Source organism: Sus scrofa, chromosome 2 (assembly GCF_000003025.6).
Source record: "Sus scrofa isolate TJ Tabasco breed Duroc chromosome 2, Sscrofa11.1, whole genome shotgun sequence".
Classification (NCBI taxonomy): domain Eukaryota; kingdom Metazoa; phylum Chordata; class Mammalia; order Artiodactyla; family Suidae; genus Sus; species Sus scrofa.
Window position 1 is genome coordinate 4,558,210 of NC_010444.4, and position 14,840 is coordinate 4,573,049.

General features: G+C 55.5%; 1 protein-coding gene across 5 annotated transcripts in view; it reads right to left on the reverse strand.

The window, feature by feature from the left end:
* The window catches only part of LRP5 (LDL receptor related protein 5), a 120,277-nt gene that overhangs the window by 24,489 nt on the left and 80,948 nt on the right, over nt 1-14,840 (reverse strand). For all 5 annotated transcript variants that reach the window (XM_021082719.1, XM_021082720.1, XM_021082721.1 and 2 more), the window contains exons 10-13: nt 13,299-13,525; nt 11,636-11,820; nt 7,407-7,730; nt 4,827-5,026 (exon numbers count right to left, since the gene is read on the reverse strand). In XM_021082719.1, the coding sequence (XP_020938378.1) occupies nt 4,827-5,026; nt 7,407-7,730; nt 11,636-11,820; nt 13,299-13,525 (936 nt within the window). The remainder of the gene's footprint in view (nt 1-4,826; nt 5,027-7,406; nt 7,731-11,635; nt 11,821-13,298; nt 13,526-14,840) is intronic.

The window sequence follows — 14,840 nt, forward strand, 5'->3', positions numbered from 1 at the left end:
CAGGGCCAGCGCGCCCCTCTCAGGCCAGTCCTCGCCACCTTCCTGCGGGTCCCCCAGGGGCGCAGCCTGACTCCTGGCCATCCGCCCTCGCAGGGATGAGCCCGGCTTCCGGAGCCACTGGCAGAGTCCCCTTCGCAGGGGACCTTGTTTCATGAGCTGATGCAGCAGGAGAGCCCAGAGCTTCCTCTCCTCACAGGCCTGGGCCTGATTCCCCGGTGGATCTGGTCCCCTGGGGTCCCCGTGGCCTGACCTGGTGCCAAGGGCTTCCCAAGCTGCTGGGCCACCGCCGCCAATGGCCTGGTGAAGAGCTCCCTGCTCTGAGGAGGGAGCCTCTCAGGGTGAGGCTGGGGTCAGAGCAGACTCTCCACTTACACCTCGCTCCAGCAGGTGATACCAGGCATCTCCCGGGGGTAAGAGGGGGCTGGCAGCCAAAGAGCAGCCCCCTTCCCCAGGCCCAGCCTCCTGGACCCATCTGGAGAGGAACAGCCCCCTCCAGCCCCCGCCCACAGCGGCCTCTGGTCCAGCCCCACTGGGCAGCTGGAAGTGTCACCCGCATCTCTGCACGTACCGACGTGCGCAGCCCCAAGGAGCCACACGTCAGCTCTAAGCAGGCACAGCCCTGGAGTCACGGACCACAGCCCAGGGCGGCCAACGGGCTGGGCGGAAAGCAAGACTGCAGCTCGCCCTGGCCGGACGCGGGACTGCAGGGCGGGTAACGGGGCAGCTGGGCACAGAGTCATCAGAACAACCAGCTGACAAACGTGCCCAGGGGAGCCACACACCGCCCCCGCCCTGCCAGGCAGAGAAACCGGGAGACAGACTGCACGTGCTGGGCCGGCTTCAGAGAAGCCAGACCCCGCTTCTGACACAAGGAACAGGCCTCCGGCCAGGGCCGAACCGGGGCAGAACCCTCTCCATCAGCACGCTCAACACCCTTCCCCCTCGCCAGTGCAAAGCGGCACTTAGCCTGTGGGCGAGCCTGCGGCTGCAGACTCCCTCCAGCCCAAAGGAGGGCACAGCCCAAGCCACCGCTGAGGTCGATGGACCAGCAAAACGCGTGCTGCACAGACACCATGTGTTGGTCTTAAAGAGGAAGCAAATTCAGCAGCGCCTCCGCGCCTGCCCGCCTGCTTCTCGTCCAAGCATCCCATCCTCATAAATCTCTTTCTTGCGTGTGGCTTTGTCTCTCGCTGAATCCCTTTGCGCAAAGACATAAAGACCCTGAACCTCAGTGAGTCCAGACACCGGGTGAGTGATTTTAATTTAAAACTGTGGGTTTGGGAGGTCCCATCGTGGCACAGTGGGAACGAATCTGACTAGCACCCCTGAGGACACGGGGTCGATCCCTGGCCGTGCTCAGTGGGTTAAGGATCCAGCCTTGCTGTGAGCTGTGGTGTAGGTCACATATGCGGCTTGGGTCTGGCGTGGCTGTGGTGTAGGCTGATGGCTACAGCTTCTGATTCGACCCCTAGCCTGGAAACCTCCACGTGCCGCAAGTGCAGCCTTAAAAAGAAAAGACAAAAACCGTGGGTTTGTCCCAATCTGGTTCTAGGCTGGGTTTGACTCCCGGCAGGTGGGTTCACATTCCAGTCTGTGTTCTGGCTGCGTTCAGGCCGTTAGCGCTGTCAGATTCAAAACCACCTCCTCCTCTCTCCAAAGAGGGTGCGGTCTTCAGCGCATGAGCCTGCTGTGGCCTCCTTTGCTCGGAAAAGCAAATTCTGCCACGTGCTATGGTGCCAACGAACCTTGAGGACATTAGAGGAAGTGAAATAAGCCAGTTACAAAAAGATAAATACTGTGTGATTCTGCTTAAATGACGTACGTAGAGCTGTCAAACTCACAGAAACAGCAAGGAGGACGGCAGGTGCCAGGGACCGGTGTGGGGGTGGCGGGGGGAAGGGAGGGTTAGTGGTTTTTGTTTTGCTTTGTTCTTTTCTTTTTTTAGGCCACCCCGAGGCAGATGGAATTCCTGGACCAGCGATCAGGTTCAAGCTGCAGTTGCGGCAACGCCAGATCCGGAACCCACCATGCCAGGCCGGGAGACTGAACCTGCATCCCAGCGCTCCAGAGACACTGCCGATCCCGTGGCACCACAGCGGGAACTCTGAGAGTTCGTGTTAAATGGGCACAGAGTTTCATCTGGATGGAGCTGATGGTGGCGCCACAATATGCATGGACTTAACGTCACTGAGCTGCTCGCTTAAAGAATGTTTCAAATGGGAGTTCTCGTTGTGGCGCAGCAGAAATGTAGCCGACTAGGAACCGTGAGGTTGTGGGTTCGATCCCTGGCTTTGCTCAGTGGGTTAAGGATCCGGTACTGCCATGAGCTCACAGACACGGCTCGGATCTGGCATTGCTGTGGCTGTGGCATAGGTTGGCAGCTGTAGCTCCCATTAGACCCCCAGCGTGGGAACTTCCATATGCTGCAGGTTCACCCCTTAAAAAAAAAAAAAGAACGTTTAAAATGGAAGTTCCCATTGTGGTTCAGCAGATTAAGGATCTGGCATTGTCACTGCAGTGGCCCAGGTCACTGCCATGGCGTAGGTTCAATCCCTGGCTGGGGGGGAAACTTCTGCCTGCCACAGATGTAGCCAAAAAAAAAAAAAAAAAAGGTTTAAAATGGTAAATTTTATGTCATGTATATTCCACCACAAAAGAATAAACAATGAAGTAAAAAAAACAACAGCCAAATAGTTATAGAGTCAAGACCATCATGCCTGGGGGCCGGGTGGTGACCCCCATAAAGAATTAAGGCCCCCAGAGGATGGAGTTCTAACAAGAGAGGCAGGGATGGAAATGAATGTTTCCCAAATTAAGTGCCCCTAAAGGGGCTTTTTCTTCAAAGTCTCCCCGACTTTGCCAGACACCATAAGAGGACGCAGGAGAACGCCTCTCCGCCTCTCCGAGAGACAGACGACAGACGTTCAGGCAATTTGCGCCCAGCAACGTTCCCAGCAGGGAAGCCTCGGTCCGGCAATTAACACATCCCGTTCCTCCAAAGGCCTCAGAGTGACAGTCACCTGCGCTCAGAGTGGGATGAAAGGAATCCACCAGGCTCTGCTCCTACAGAGGTGACAGCGCAGCTGCCGGGCCGGCAGGGATTTTACCATCAACCCAGGACACGGGGACGGCAGAGGATGACGGCCTGTTCGCTTTCCACTGTCGCTGGATGAGGTCTTTCGTCAAAAGGGAGGCCCGGGGAGTTCCCGTCGTGGCGCAGTGGTTAACGAATCCGACTGGGAACCACGAGGTTTCGGGGTCCCTCCCTGGCCTTGCTCACTGGGTTAAGGATCCAGCCTCGTCGTGAGCTGTGGTGTAGGTCACAGACGCGGCTCAGATCCGGTGTTGCTGTGGCTGTGGTGTAGGCCGGCGGCTACAGCCCTTATTAGACCCCTAGCCTGGGAACCTCCATATGCCGCAGGTGTGGCCCTAGAAAGACAAAAAGACCGAAAAAAAAAAAAAGTGAGGTCCAGCCGCACAGGCAGCCCTGGGTTCGGGGTGGGAAAGGGAAACATCTACTTTGCAGACACAAAAACCACCTGAAAGTCTCCGCCCAGGAGAATTTCCCCGCCCCTCGCCGTGGTAACAGCATCGAGACTTTGCCACGATGACATGAGATGTGACGCTACCACTGGTCGACAAAGAGACCGGTAGGTTGTGGAGCTTTGGTAAAAAGGAGTCTTTTCTTAGCTCCCACTGGGGCTCAGCGGTGATGAACCCGCCTGGTATCCATGATGATGTGGGTTCAATCCCTGGCCTCATTCAGTGGGTTAAGGATCTGGAGTTGCTGTGAGCTGTGGTGTAGGTGGCAGACGCAGCTCGGATCCCGAGTTGCTGTGGCTGCGGGGTAGGCTGGCGGCTGCAGCTCTGATTTAAGCCCTAGCCTGGGAGCCGCCACATGCTGCAGGTGTGGCTCTGCAAAGCAAAAACAACACCAAAACAAAAAAGGGCCTTTTTTTTTTTTTTTTTTGGCTGTCCCTTGGGCACATGGAGTCCCAGGGCCAGGGATCTGAGCAGACCTAGGCTGCAGCAATGCCAGATCCTTTAACCCACTGTGCTGGGCCGTGGAGCAAATCGGCATCCTGGCGCTGCAGAGATGCCACGGATCCCTTTGCACCACAGCGGCAACTCCTATCAAAGGAGTCTTTAGAAACTGGTGTGAACAGCCAGGCGTGTCCTCAAATTCTACATCAAAGGGATTCTGGTCACAGCTCCCTGCTACACGGGTGGATACACCCGGTGTGCCCTGAAGCTGCAGTGACAATGTCCTTCCTGGAGTGGGTCACAAAAACCTAACAGAAAAGCGGCCAGTCCTGCGCCGTATCTGCTGTAGAAATTAGGTACCGAACTATTTAACACGTGCAGGCCAGCGCCCCTGAACTGCCAGCTTCCTCTTCTTTTCCCCCGTGTGTCACTGATGGAGTTTTGAGCGCTGTGCACCAGCCCTGTTCCCCCCCGTCTCGCGGGTGATTTTCAGGAACACGCATGCTGCATTAGAGCAGAACTGGCCATCAACCCCCTGAAATAAAAAGATGCGTCGCGAATAGCTGATACCAAGCATCCCTGCACAAAACCACCGCGGAAAGGAAAAAAAAATCCCGTGGGGTCTGACACCCACCACCACTACTTAAACAGCAGCAAATTCCAGTTTCTACAGAGAACTGCAGGCTTTCTCAAATCTGGTCATGACATAATTGGAGCCCAAATCATGGCTCCCCCGGCCCTGGGCTCTCTTGGCACTCCCTCTGCCAAGCAAAGGAGGCCGCAGCCTAGACACCGCCAGGACGAGCTCCTCGGGCTCCCGGGCCCCCCGTCGGCACACTTGCCTGGGTCCCGTCGTCCTTGGCCCGTTTGATGTTCTGGCGCCCATCTACCCAGTAGATGAACTTGTCCAGTGGGTCGTAGTCAATGGCCCTGACGTTCCTCAGCCCGTGCAGGGGCAGGATGAGGTCCGGGCTGTGCTGGTCGTCGGGGATCATCCGGCTGACGGCGCATTTCTGGCTGAACAGCAAGAAGGTGGTGGGCGCTGGGGGAGGCAAGCAGACGGGCTGCAGTCAGCGGCGGGGAGCCAACCGGGGGCTGTGGGCTGTGGGTGGGGAGGACGGCGTTGCAGCTTATGGTAAAACAACCTACTAGATGTGGGGGGAGCCTGGAAAGACACAAGGCTGTTTTGGAGGGCTGGACGTGGAGAATTTTACGTGGCTCCACAAGTCTCTATGCTTATTTTTTATTTCATTTATTTTTGGCCCCACCCACGGCACGTGGAAGTTACCAGGCCACAGTAGTAATCAGAGCCACAACAGTGACATGGGATCATTAACCCTCTAGGCCACCAGGGAACTCCTGCTTGAGTATTCTCTAAGTGCATGTGTTGTTATTACTATTTTTTTTTAGGGCCACAGCCGCAGCATATGGAGGTTCCCAGGCTAGGGGCCCAATCAGAGCTCCAGCTGCTGGCCTATGTCACAGCCACAGCCACGCCAGATCCGAGCCGCATTTGCGACCTACACCACAGCTCACAGCAACACCGGATCCTTAACCCACTGTGTGAAGCCGGGGATCGAACACACAACCTCATGGTTCCTGGTCGGATTCATTTCTGCTGCGCCATGATGGAAACTCTGCATGTGTTATTTTAAAACTAGACATCCATCCATTTATTTATTTATTTATTTATTTATTTTAGGGTTGCACCCATGGCATATGGAAGGTCCCAGGCTAGGGGTCAAGTTGGAGCTGCAGCCACCAGCCTGCACACAGCCACAGCAACGCCAGATCCGAGCTGCATCTGCAACCTATACCACAGCTCGCGGCAATGCTGGATCCTTAATGCACTGAGCGGGGTCAGGGATCGAATGTGCATTCTCACGGATACTGGTCAGGTGCATTACTGCTGAGCCACGGTGGGAACTCCCCATTTCTTTTCAGATGATCAAGCCTCAGGACAGAAGGAGGTCATAGCGGTGAAGCCTGTGTGATGCTCGGGTGACTCTGGGATTCGGCAGGTGCTTCCTCGTGCTCCTGGGAAGTGCTGAAAACTGTGTGTTGGGAACCGTGACACCAGGAGGGGACATTCCTCAGGACCATGAGGAGCAAAGCTGCCTGGGTTCAGAAACTGTGTCACCCAGGATGTGTGTGGGCCATCAGTCACAGTCAGAGCCGTAGCTGGGCCACGTGAATCCAAGCTGTGGCCCTGGGCCTGCCAGCCACGGGAGCCAGCGCCCGAGTCACATCTCCCTGGGCAGAGGGAGGGACAACAGGACCAAAGGGAGCCCAGGAGAAGGGAGTCCCAGGCCATGGCCCCAGGCTCGTCTCATACCAGCTCAGGGCCCCAAACAAGCCCCTTGGCCGTCCAGGGCCTCAGGGCCCCGCATCCACACAACTTGGGCTGAGGAAGCCCAGCCCTCCTAACGCCCTGGGCTGTGAGAGGCTCAGGCAAGGCCCTGGACCACAAAGAGCTTTATAAACTGTCAACTGCAGAGTTCCTGTCATGGCTCAAGCTGGTTGAGAGCCCGACTAGTATCCATGGGTATGTGGGTTCAATTCCTGGCCCTGCTCAGTGGGTTAAGGATACAGTGTTGCCATGAGCTGCAGTATAGGTCTCAGGTGCAGCTCAGATCCAGTGTTGCTGTGGCGTAGGCCAGTAGCTGCAGCTCCGATTTGACCCCTAGCTTGGGAATATCGATATGGCGAGGGTGCGGCCCTAAAAAAATAAAATAAAATAAACTGTCCAGAGCTGCACAGAGGCCGAGTTATAAGCAGCTCTCTGCTGACTCACAGAGAAAAGCCTGCCAACAGGACGCACCTGTTCTCCCTGCAGGCCTGTGGGAAAGTCATTCTTGGGCTCTCTGGACCTGGCTTTTCTTATTATTGAAATGAAAGCAAAAAAACCTACGTAATTTAGAGGATCACACAAGCGGACAGGAGGCCACATGGCAAGGGGCCAAGGGCAGGGACTCTGGAGCCAGCCTGCCTGGATTCAAACTTGGTTCAAGTCTTAAGAGCTGTGTGGCCTTGGGCAGTAGCCATCGCAGTGTCCGGGGTCCTTGTCTGTGAAACGGGACAGTGATACTCCTGACCCTGTGGGCTTGGGGATCCAGTAAGTGCCATGAAAAGCCCTTGGAACAATGCCTGGCTCTGTGAGGCTCTCCCCAGAGGCTCTTTTTCACATTCAAAGAGCCCCCCAGGGCACGCGCCAGCTGAGGGCTTGGCCCATCTACTTGTGTCTTGATGAAACCACAGGTCTTCCACCCAGCCTGAGCCTCCAGGTAACATCTTGCAACTCGTGCAGTGCACAACCTGCCCACCTGTCCATGTGCCCCCAGGTATCTCCAGCCAAGAACTGTCTTTCTACCTGACCCGCCAGACGGATCCAATGTGGTGCAGGGGGAGAGTGTGATACTTACGGCTGCAGTTGCGGCTGCTGGGGTCCAGGGTGTAGTGTGAGGCGCAGCTGCAGCGGTGGCCGCTGGGGACGGCCAGGCACAGCTGCCCGCACTGCCCGTTGTTGTGCATGCAGTCGTTGAGGCCGTCCTGGCGGGAGGAGTGGAACACCAGGATGTCCATCACGAAGTCCAGGTGGCCCTGGATCAGGGTGCGGTTCCGGCCACTGGTCTTGTCGGCCCGCTCGATGCTGTGCAGGTTCCAGTCTGTCCAGTAGATGTAATCGCTGTACTGGGTCAGGCCGAAGGGGTGCGGGAGGTCGTCGGCAATCACCACCCTCTCCTGACCTGCATGGAGACATGGGGGCACGGTGTCCACGACAGCACCGGCAGGGGCGTCCTCATGGGCGAACCAGTTCAACCTGCCGCCTGGCAGCCGGTGTGGGGCGCGTGATGGGTGTGGCCACTTTGGGAAAGGAGCTGGGTCCACCGAGGCTGGATGTGCGTGGACCCCGAGGACAGGTAATTCCCTCCTACGGGCACGAGAGAAAGGCAGGCAGGGTCCACGCAGACGACGCGGGGGAGGATGTGCACAGAGCAACGGCCACGAGCTGGAAACAACCTAAAGGTCCATCAATAGGAGGACGGGTAAAAAACGGGTAGGATCTTCATGTAACGGAAAGGACGCAGCAATGAAAAGCATGAGCACATCACGGCCGAAGCTGACGGTCCTTTGAGCCAACGAAGAAAGCAGCCAGCCGCCGAACAGCACACGCTGTACAACCACATGCACAGAAAGGTCCAGAACAGAACAACTCGTGCACCTAGATAGAAGTCAGGACAGCACTGACCCCTGAGGAAGCTGCTGAGCTTGACTAAGAGCTGGCATGAAGGAGCCTTCTGGGGGTTGGAAACTTCCATGTTTTTTTTTTTTGTTTTTTTTTTTTGCTTTTTAGGGCCACACCTGTGGCATATGGACGTTCCCAGGCTAGGGGTCCAATGGGAGCTGCAGCTGCCTGCTTAAGCCACAGCCACAGCAATGCAGGGAGCTGCGGCTACGACTTACACCACAACTCATGGCCAGGCCAGATACTTAACGCACTAAGCAAGGCCAGGGATTGAACCCTCTGGGTTCTAGTTCGGTTCATTACTGCTGAGTCACAACGGGAACTCCAAAATTTCCTTGCTTTGATCTACATGGGAGCTACATGGGCTGTGCTTATGCTTCTGTGTAGGTACAAATATCTGTATGTAAAAATTCTTCAACTTAAGCACTTAAGATTTTGGTACGTGACTGCATATCTATGACAATAAAAATTTTCAATAAAACCTTCATCCTAGCAGTCTACTACGTGAGTGGAACTAGGCTCTAGAGTCAGCCTGGGCCCCTCACTCCTTCCCTGATCAGCACGTGACCCTGGGAGAGCTGTGTAAGCTCCCGGCCCCTCAATCTCTCCATCTGCAAAATGGGTAATTTTGGGGGACCTGTACCCACAGCATGCGGAAGCTCCTGAGCCAGGGATCAAACCCGAGCCACAGCAGGGACAACACCAAATCCTTAACCATTAGGCTGCCAGGAAACACCAAAATGGGTATGCATAAGAGTGCCTTCATGGGCATCCATGAAACTTAAACATAATGCCTTGTGATTTAAAAAAAAATCAGAGTTCCCTTTGTAGCATAGCAGAACGAACCCAACTAGTATCCATGAGGACACAGGTTCAACCCCAGGCCTTGCTTGGTGGGTTAAGGATCAGTGTTGCTGTGGGCTGCAGTGTAGTTCACAGACGCGGCTCAGATCCAGCATTGCTGTGGCTGTGGTGCAGGCCGGCAGCTGTAGCTCTGATTCAACCCCTGGGAACCTCCATACGCCACAGGTGTGGCCCTAAAAAGCAGCAACAACAACAACCCAACAAAAAGAATATTAAAAAACCGTTGTGGGAGTTCCTGTTGTGGCGCAGTGGTTAATGAATCCGACTAGGAACCATGAGGTTGCGGGTACGATCCCTACCCTTGCTCAGTGGGTTAACGATCCGGCATTGCTGTGAGCTGTGGCGTAGGTCGCAGATGTGGCTCGGATCTGGCGTTGCTGTGGCTCTGGCGTAGGCCGGCAGCTACAGCTCCAATTTGACCCCTCGCCTGGGAACCTCCACATGCCGCGGGAGCGGCCCAAGAAGTGGCAAAAAGGCAAAAACAAAAAACAAAAAACCGCTGTGGCTCAGGGTATTAAGAACCTGACACAGTGTCCATGAGGATTCCAATTTGATCCCCAGCCTCGCCCAGTGGGTTAAGGATCTGATGTTACCTCAAGCTGCAGTGCGGGTTGCAGATGTGGCTCAGATCTGATCCCTGGCTTGGGAACTCCATATGCCATGAGGTGGCCAAAAAAAAAAAAAAAAGAACATTAATAAGTCAGTCAAAATATTTTAAGACTGTAAAGAACCATGCCAATGTGTGAGTATTGGTTATTACTGACTGATGAAATGATGGGTAATTATAATTTTTCTGCATAGTTTTCTGTATTTTTAGAAACTCTCTAAATTGATTACTTTCTCATTCAGAAGAAAAAGAGTTATTACATAAAGAGGCTCCCTGATTGCCTCCATCACACACACGCACGCGCACACGCACACGCGCGCGCGCTCATGCTTCTCCCAGGACCCGGGAGCAGGATTTTCCAATGGCCACTGTCATTCTCTAAACGCTCAGAGGGTCCTGGCGGTGCAGCGGGCGTGGGTGAGAAGGGCCTTCACCCTCCGTCTCCAGCTCTCACGGCAGCAGCTGTAAGCGGCAGGGACCACCAGCGCTAGGGAACCGAGGCACAGAAAGGTTAAGTCCCTTGGCCACAGTCACACGGTTAGCATGTGCGGGGCCGGGACTGCAGCCCGGCTGAGGCCCCAGCTTCACACGGCAGGGCCAGTGCCCACTGTGTCAGGCACCGTTCCCACCCTTCCCTCGACAGGGGCCTCCAGTGTTATTAACCAGGGGCTCTGCAAACATCTGTGGCTACATTTGCAGAAACGAAAATGGCCTGGCTCACGCACGACTGCCCTCGACCTGCAGGGTTGGATGGCTTTCCAGGGCTTTCGCTGGCTTTCCAGAGGATGGCTTCCCTCTGGGGGTAGTTAGGGAGCGTAATTACGTGGGGCAACTGGAGCCGTGCTATGGTTGGTTTCCCATCGGCATCAGCCCCTTGTAACTCACTGCAGGGCTGGGCGAGGGTCTCAAAGACACAGTCAAACTTTGCTCTCGGCCTTGGATGCCAGGACAGTCAGCGGGCAGGGTGGGTGCTGCCCACCACGAGAAGGAACCAGGGCACTGGGCTTCTAGCTCTGGCTGGCTCACACAGTCCCTGGAACAAGCCCTTCAGCCCACCGAGGCCTCCATTTCCTCATCTGTAAAATGGGAACAACCATCCCCCACCACAGGTGGCAGCGGCAGCGATTCGGAAGCAAGCCAAATCCTCTCTGTGGCATAGGGTGGCTCCATCGCCTGGTGTCACTTGAGAGCTAATATAATCCCCTCCCCCCCAAGAAGTCCAGAGATATGTGTTCTAGGTTTAAATCCTGCCCTCACTGCTGAGTGGCTTGGAGCAAGGGGTGTCTTTTTGTATTCCTTTTTTTCATTTTTGGCTGCCCTGAGGCATATGGAATTCCAGGCCAGGGATCAGATCTGAGCCACAGTTGCAACCTGTGCTGCAGCTGCAGCAATGCGGGATCCACCACCCGCCGTGCTGGGCCGGGGACTGAAACTGTGTCCTGGCACCACAGAGACGTCACCAATCCCCTTGCACCATGGCAGGAACTCTGGAACGAGGGTTTTTTTGGGTGCCTGTTTTTAATGGAGTCCCAGGATGCTGAGCATTGCCTAGGAGTGGTCCCAGAATGGTGCCTGGTACCCACTAGGTATCCAGGGTCGGAAGGAGATGGCGCACGTGTCCCTGGGGCCTATGCAGTGCTCTGTGACCTTAAGTCCTGTGACCTCCCTGGGCCTCCGTGTCCGGCTCCGTGAAGACCTAAGCTTAGTGGTGTAGGGTCAGATCAGAATCCTGGCACAGGGGTGTCTGGGACCCGGCTCTCGGCAGGTGTAGAAAACAGCTGTCACTGGGGCTCTCCCGACAGGCCTCCAGCAGCAGCACCCAGGGAGGAAGGGGACCTCCCCCAGAGGGGCCGAGGCTGGCTCAGCGCGTGTCCACACCTCCTGCGGGGGCTGAGGGTGGCCCCGGGATGCCCGCCCCCCCCGCCGGCCCTCACCCAGCATGTTGGACGACTCAATCATGTTGGTGTCCAGGTCCGTCCAGTAGAGACGCTGGTCGGCGTAGTCAATGGTGAGGTCGTTGGCCCGGCCCACCTTGTCCACCAGCGTCATGCCGTTGGTGCCGTCCATGAAGGCCCGCACGATCCTGGGCTTGCCGCCCCACTCGGTCCAGTAGATGTAGCTGGAAGACACGGGAGGCGGCAGGGCGGGCTCAGGGGCGTCCCGCACTGCGGGGCAGGGGACGTGCCCGGTGCCATCTCCGCTGTGCTGACGACATTCCTCCAGGGCGGAGAGAAGGGGTGAGACCCTAGGAGGCCCTGCCCCAGCCCAACGTCCCCCCAGCAGCGGTCATGGAGCTGCCTCCCGCCTCCTGGAGCCCCGCACCAGCACCCCCGCAAGCCAAGCGCTGATATTCTCGCTCGAAGACAAACGGGGGGCACAGACGAGGTGACCACCTAACAGGACATCCAGGCTGGGACACTTGCGTCAGGGACAACTGCTTAACTAAGCTGCAGAGGAGGCCAGGGTGACGGGAGGCGCAGGTGACGGCAAGCAAATCGGGGGTACGCTCCCTCTCCTCAAAGAAGGTAGAGGCGACAGGACCCAGAGGCCAACGGGCCTCGCGGGGCTGGATTCAGACCCTGCCCTGCCGCCTCCACCGGCAGGTCCTCCTTCCTCGCTCTTCGGAGAAGGAGTCCCCATTCCAGGACCAATTGATTGTTTCACAGGTCCTTTCGTTGGAACCTGGGCCTTCCTCCCTGTTCTGCCGATGCCGAATCTCCCCTTCCCCACAGGGCATGCAGCAGGCAGGGGCTGGAGGCCCCTACACATCAGGTCACTGCTGCTTTGTGGGGTGAGGGCTGCGGGCAGAGGAAGACTCCACCCTGGCCCCGGGCTGCCTGACAGGTCAAGGCATTGCCTTGCAAGGTGGCTTTTATTTATTATTTTTTTTATTTTTAGGGCCTCACGTGTGGCATATGGAAGATCCCAGGCTAGGGGGCGAACTACAGGAGCTACAGCTGCCGGCCTGCGACACAGCCACAGCAACGCAGGATCTGAGCCTCATCTGCAACCTACACCACAGCTCACGGCGACGCCTGATCCTTAAGGCACTGAGCAAGGCCAGGGATCGAACCCGCATCCTCACAGAAAGGACACTGGGTTCTTAACCCAGGAAGCCGCCACGGGAACTCTGCAAGATGGCTTCTAATCGGCAGCGAAGCAGCCTGTAAGAAGCCAGAGGACTGGAGGCTCAATGCGGCTTCTCGGCCCAGCACTTCCCTAAACAGTGACATAACCTTCCGTAAGTCACTTAGCTTCTCTGAGCCCCAGTTTCTGCATCTGCGAAATCAGGTGCACAGATACCCACCCCTGGCAGGACTCCTGGATGCTGAGATGCGATGACCCACGGGGAGCGCCCAGGGCAGCGGCTGCGACAGAGGCTCCCCTTCCTGCCTTCTGCTCTGGGCCTCAGTTTCCCCTCTGCGATATAAGCCAGGTGGCCCCGGCTACCTCAAAGCTAGTAGTGGTCAACACTGCTCGAATCGCAGAGTGCCAGGTGGGCAGCTGTCTGCCTCGGCCTAAGGTCATGACTGCATGGGCTGGTGTAGAGAGATGACGGGGACAGGGGCACGTGTGCTGGACAAAAATGGCCCTTACCCTTTGGTGGGGTCTAGGGCCAGGGACCTCGGGTTGTCCAGGTCCCGCCAGACGAGGACCTGCCGGAACTGCCCGTCCAGCCGGGCCACTTCGATCCTGTTGGTCCCGGTGTCTGCCCAGTAGAGGTTCTTGCCCATCCAGTCGACGGCCATGCCTTCCGGGTAGTCAAGGCCAAACTCGATCACGTGCTCCACGGAGCTCCCGTTCATGAAGGCTCGGCTGATGGTCTGGGAGCAGGTGGGGAGGGACGGCCACCGGTTAGAAACCAGAGGGTTTTTTTTGTTTGTTTTGTTTTTGTTTTGTTTTTTTTTTTGTCTTTTTGCCATTTCTTGGGCCGCTCCCGCAGCATATGGAGGTTCCCAGGCTAGGGGTCCAATCGGAGCTGTAGCCACTGGCCTACGCCAGAGCCACAGCAGCGCAGGATCCGAGCCGCGTCTGCAACCTACACCACAGCTCACGGCAACGCCGGATCCTTAACCCACTGAGCAAGGGCAGGGATCGAACCCGCAACCTCATGGTTCCTAGTCGGATTTGTTAACCACTGCGCCACGACGGGCACTCCCTAGAGACCAGAGTTTTGTCTTGGTTTGCTTTAATGGCCACATCCATGGCCTATGGACGGCAGGGGATGGAAGCCGCACCTCTGCAGTGACCAGAGCCACTGCAGGTGGATCCCTAACCTACTGCATCACAGTGGGAACCCCCCACACCAGGGTTTTTGCAGACCTCGTGCCAGGAGATCCTAGGTCTCCGGGAGCAACTACGGACCACATCTGAGGCCACATCACCAATATTGGAGTTTTTATTCTTTTTATTTTTTTATTTTTTCCTCAACCTTCAAGTTTTTAAATGAACATCTGAAAAGCAGCCAAATGCAACCTTTTTAGAAGAAACAATTTGGCTACATATGTGTGTGCGTGTGTGTATAATATATAAAACACAAAAGCATCTAAGTCCCTATTAAAATAATAGTATCATATAAGACATGTGTGTGTGTGTAAGATATAAAACACAAAAGCATGTAAGCGCATATTAAAATAATAGTATCATATAAGACGTGTGTGTAATATATAAAACACAAAAGCATGTAAGTGCATATTAAAATAATAGTATCATATAAGACACATGTGTGTGTGTAATATATAAAACACAAAATATTAAAATAAGTGCATATTAAAATAATAGTATCATATAAGACACGTGTGTGTGTGTGTGTGTGTGCATCATGACCCTTAAAAAGAGCTGTATCCTTTCATCCAGTAATCTTCCTCCTGAAACTTTATCCAAAGGAATAAAAATACAAAAGAGGCCTCATACACTAAGATGTTCATTACCACGGCAACACTTTTTTTGGCTGTGCCCATGGCAAGTTCCAGGGCCAGGGACCCGGCGCATAGCAGTGACAATGTCGGTTTTTAACCCACTAAGCCGCCAGAGAACTCCATCGTGGTATCACTGAGAGTCGGAAAAAACTGGAAGAACAAGTCCCCTAAAATAAGGGAAACGTGAAGTATGCTGAGGAACAGGTGCATGGCGCAATAT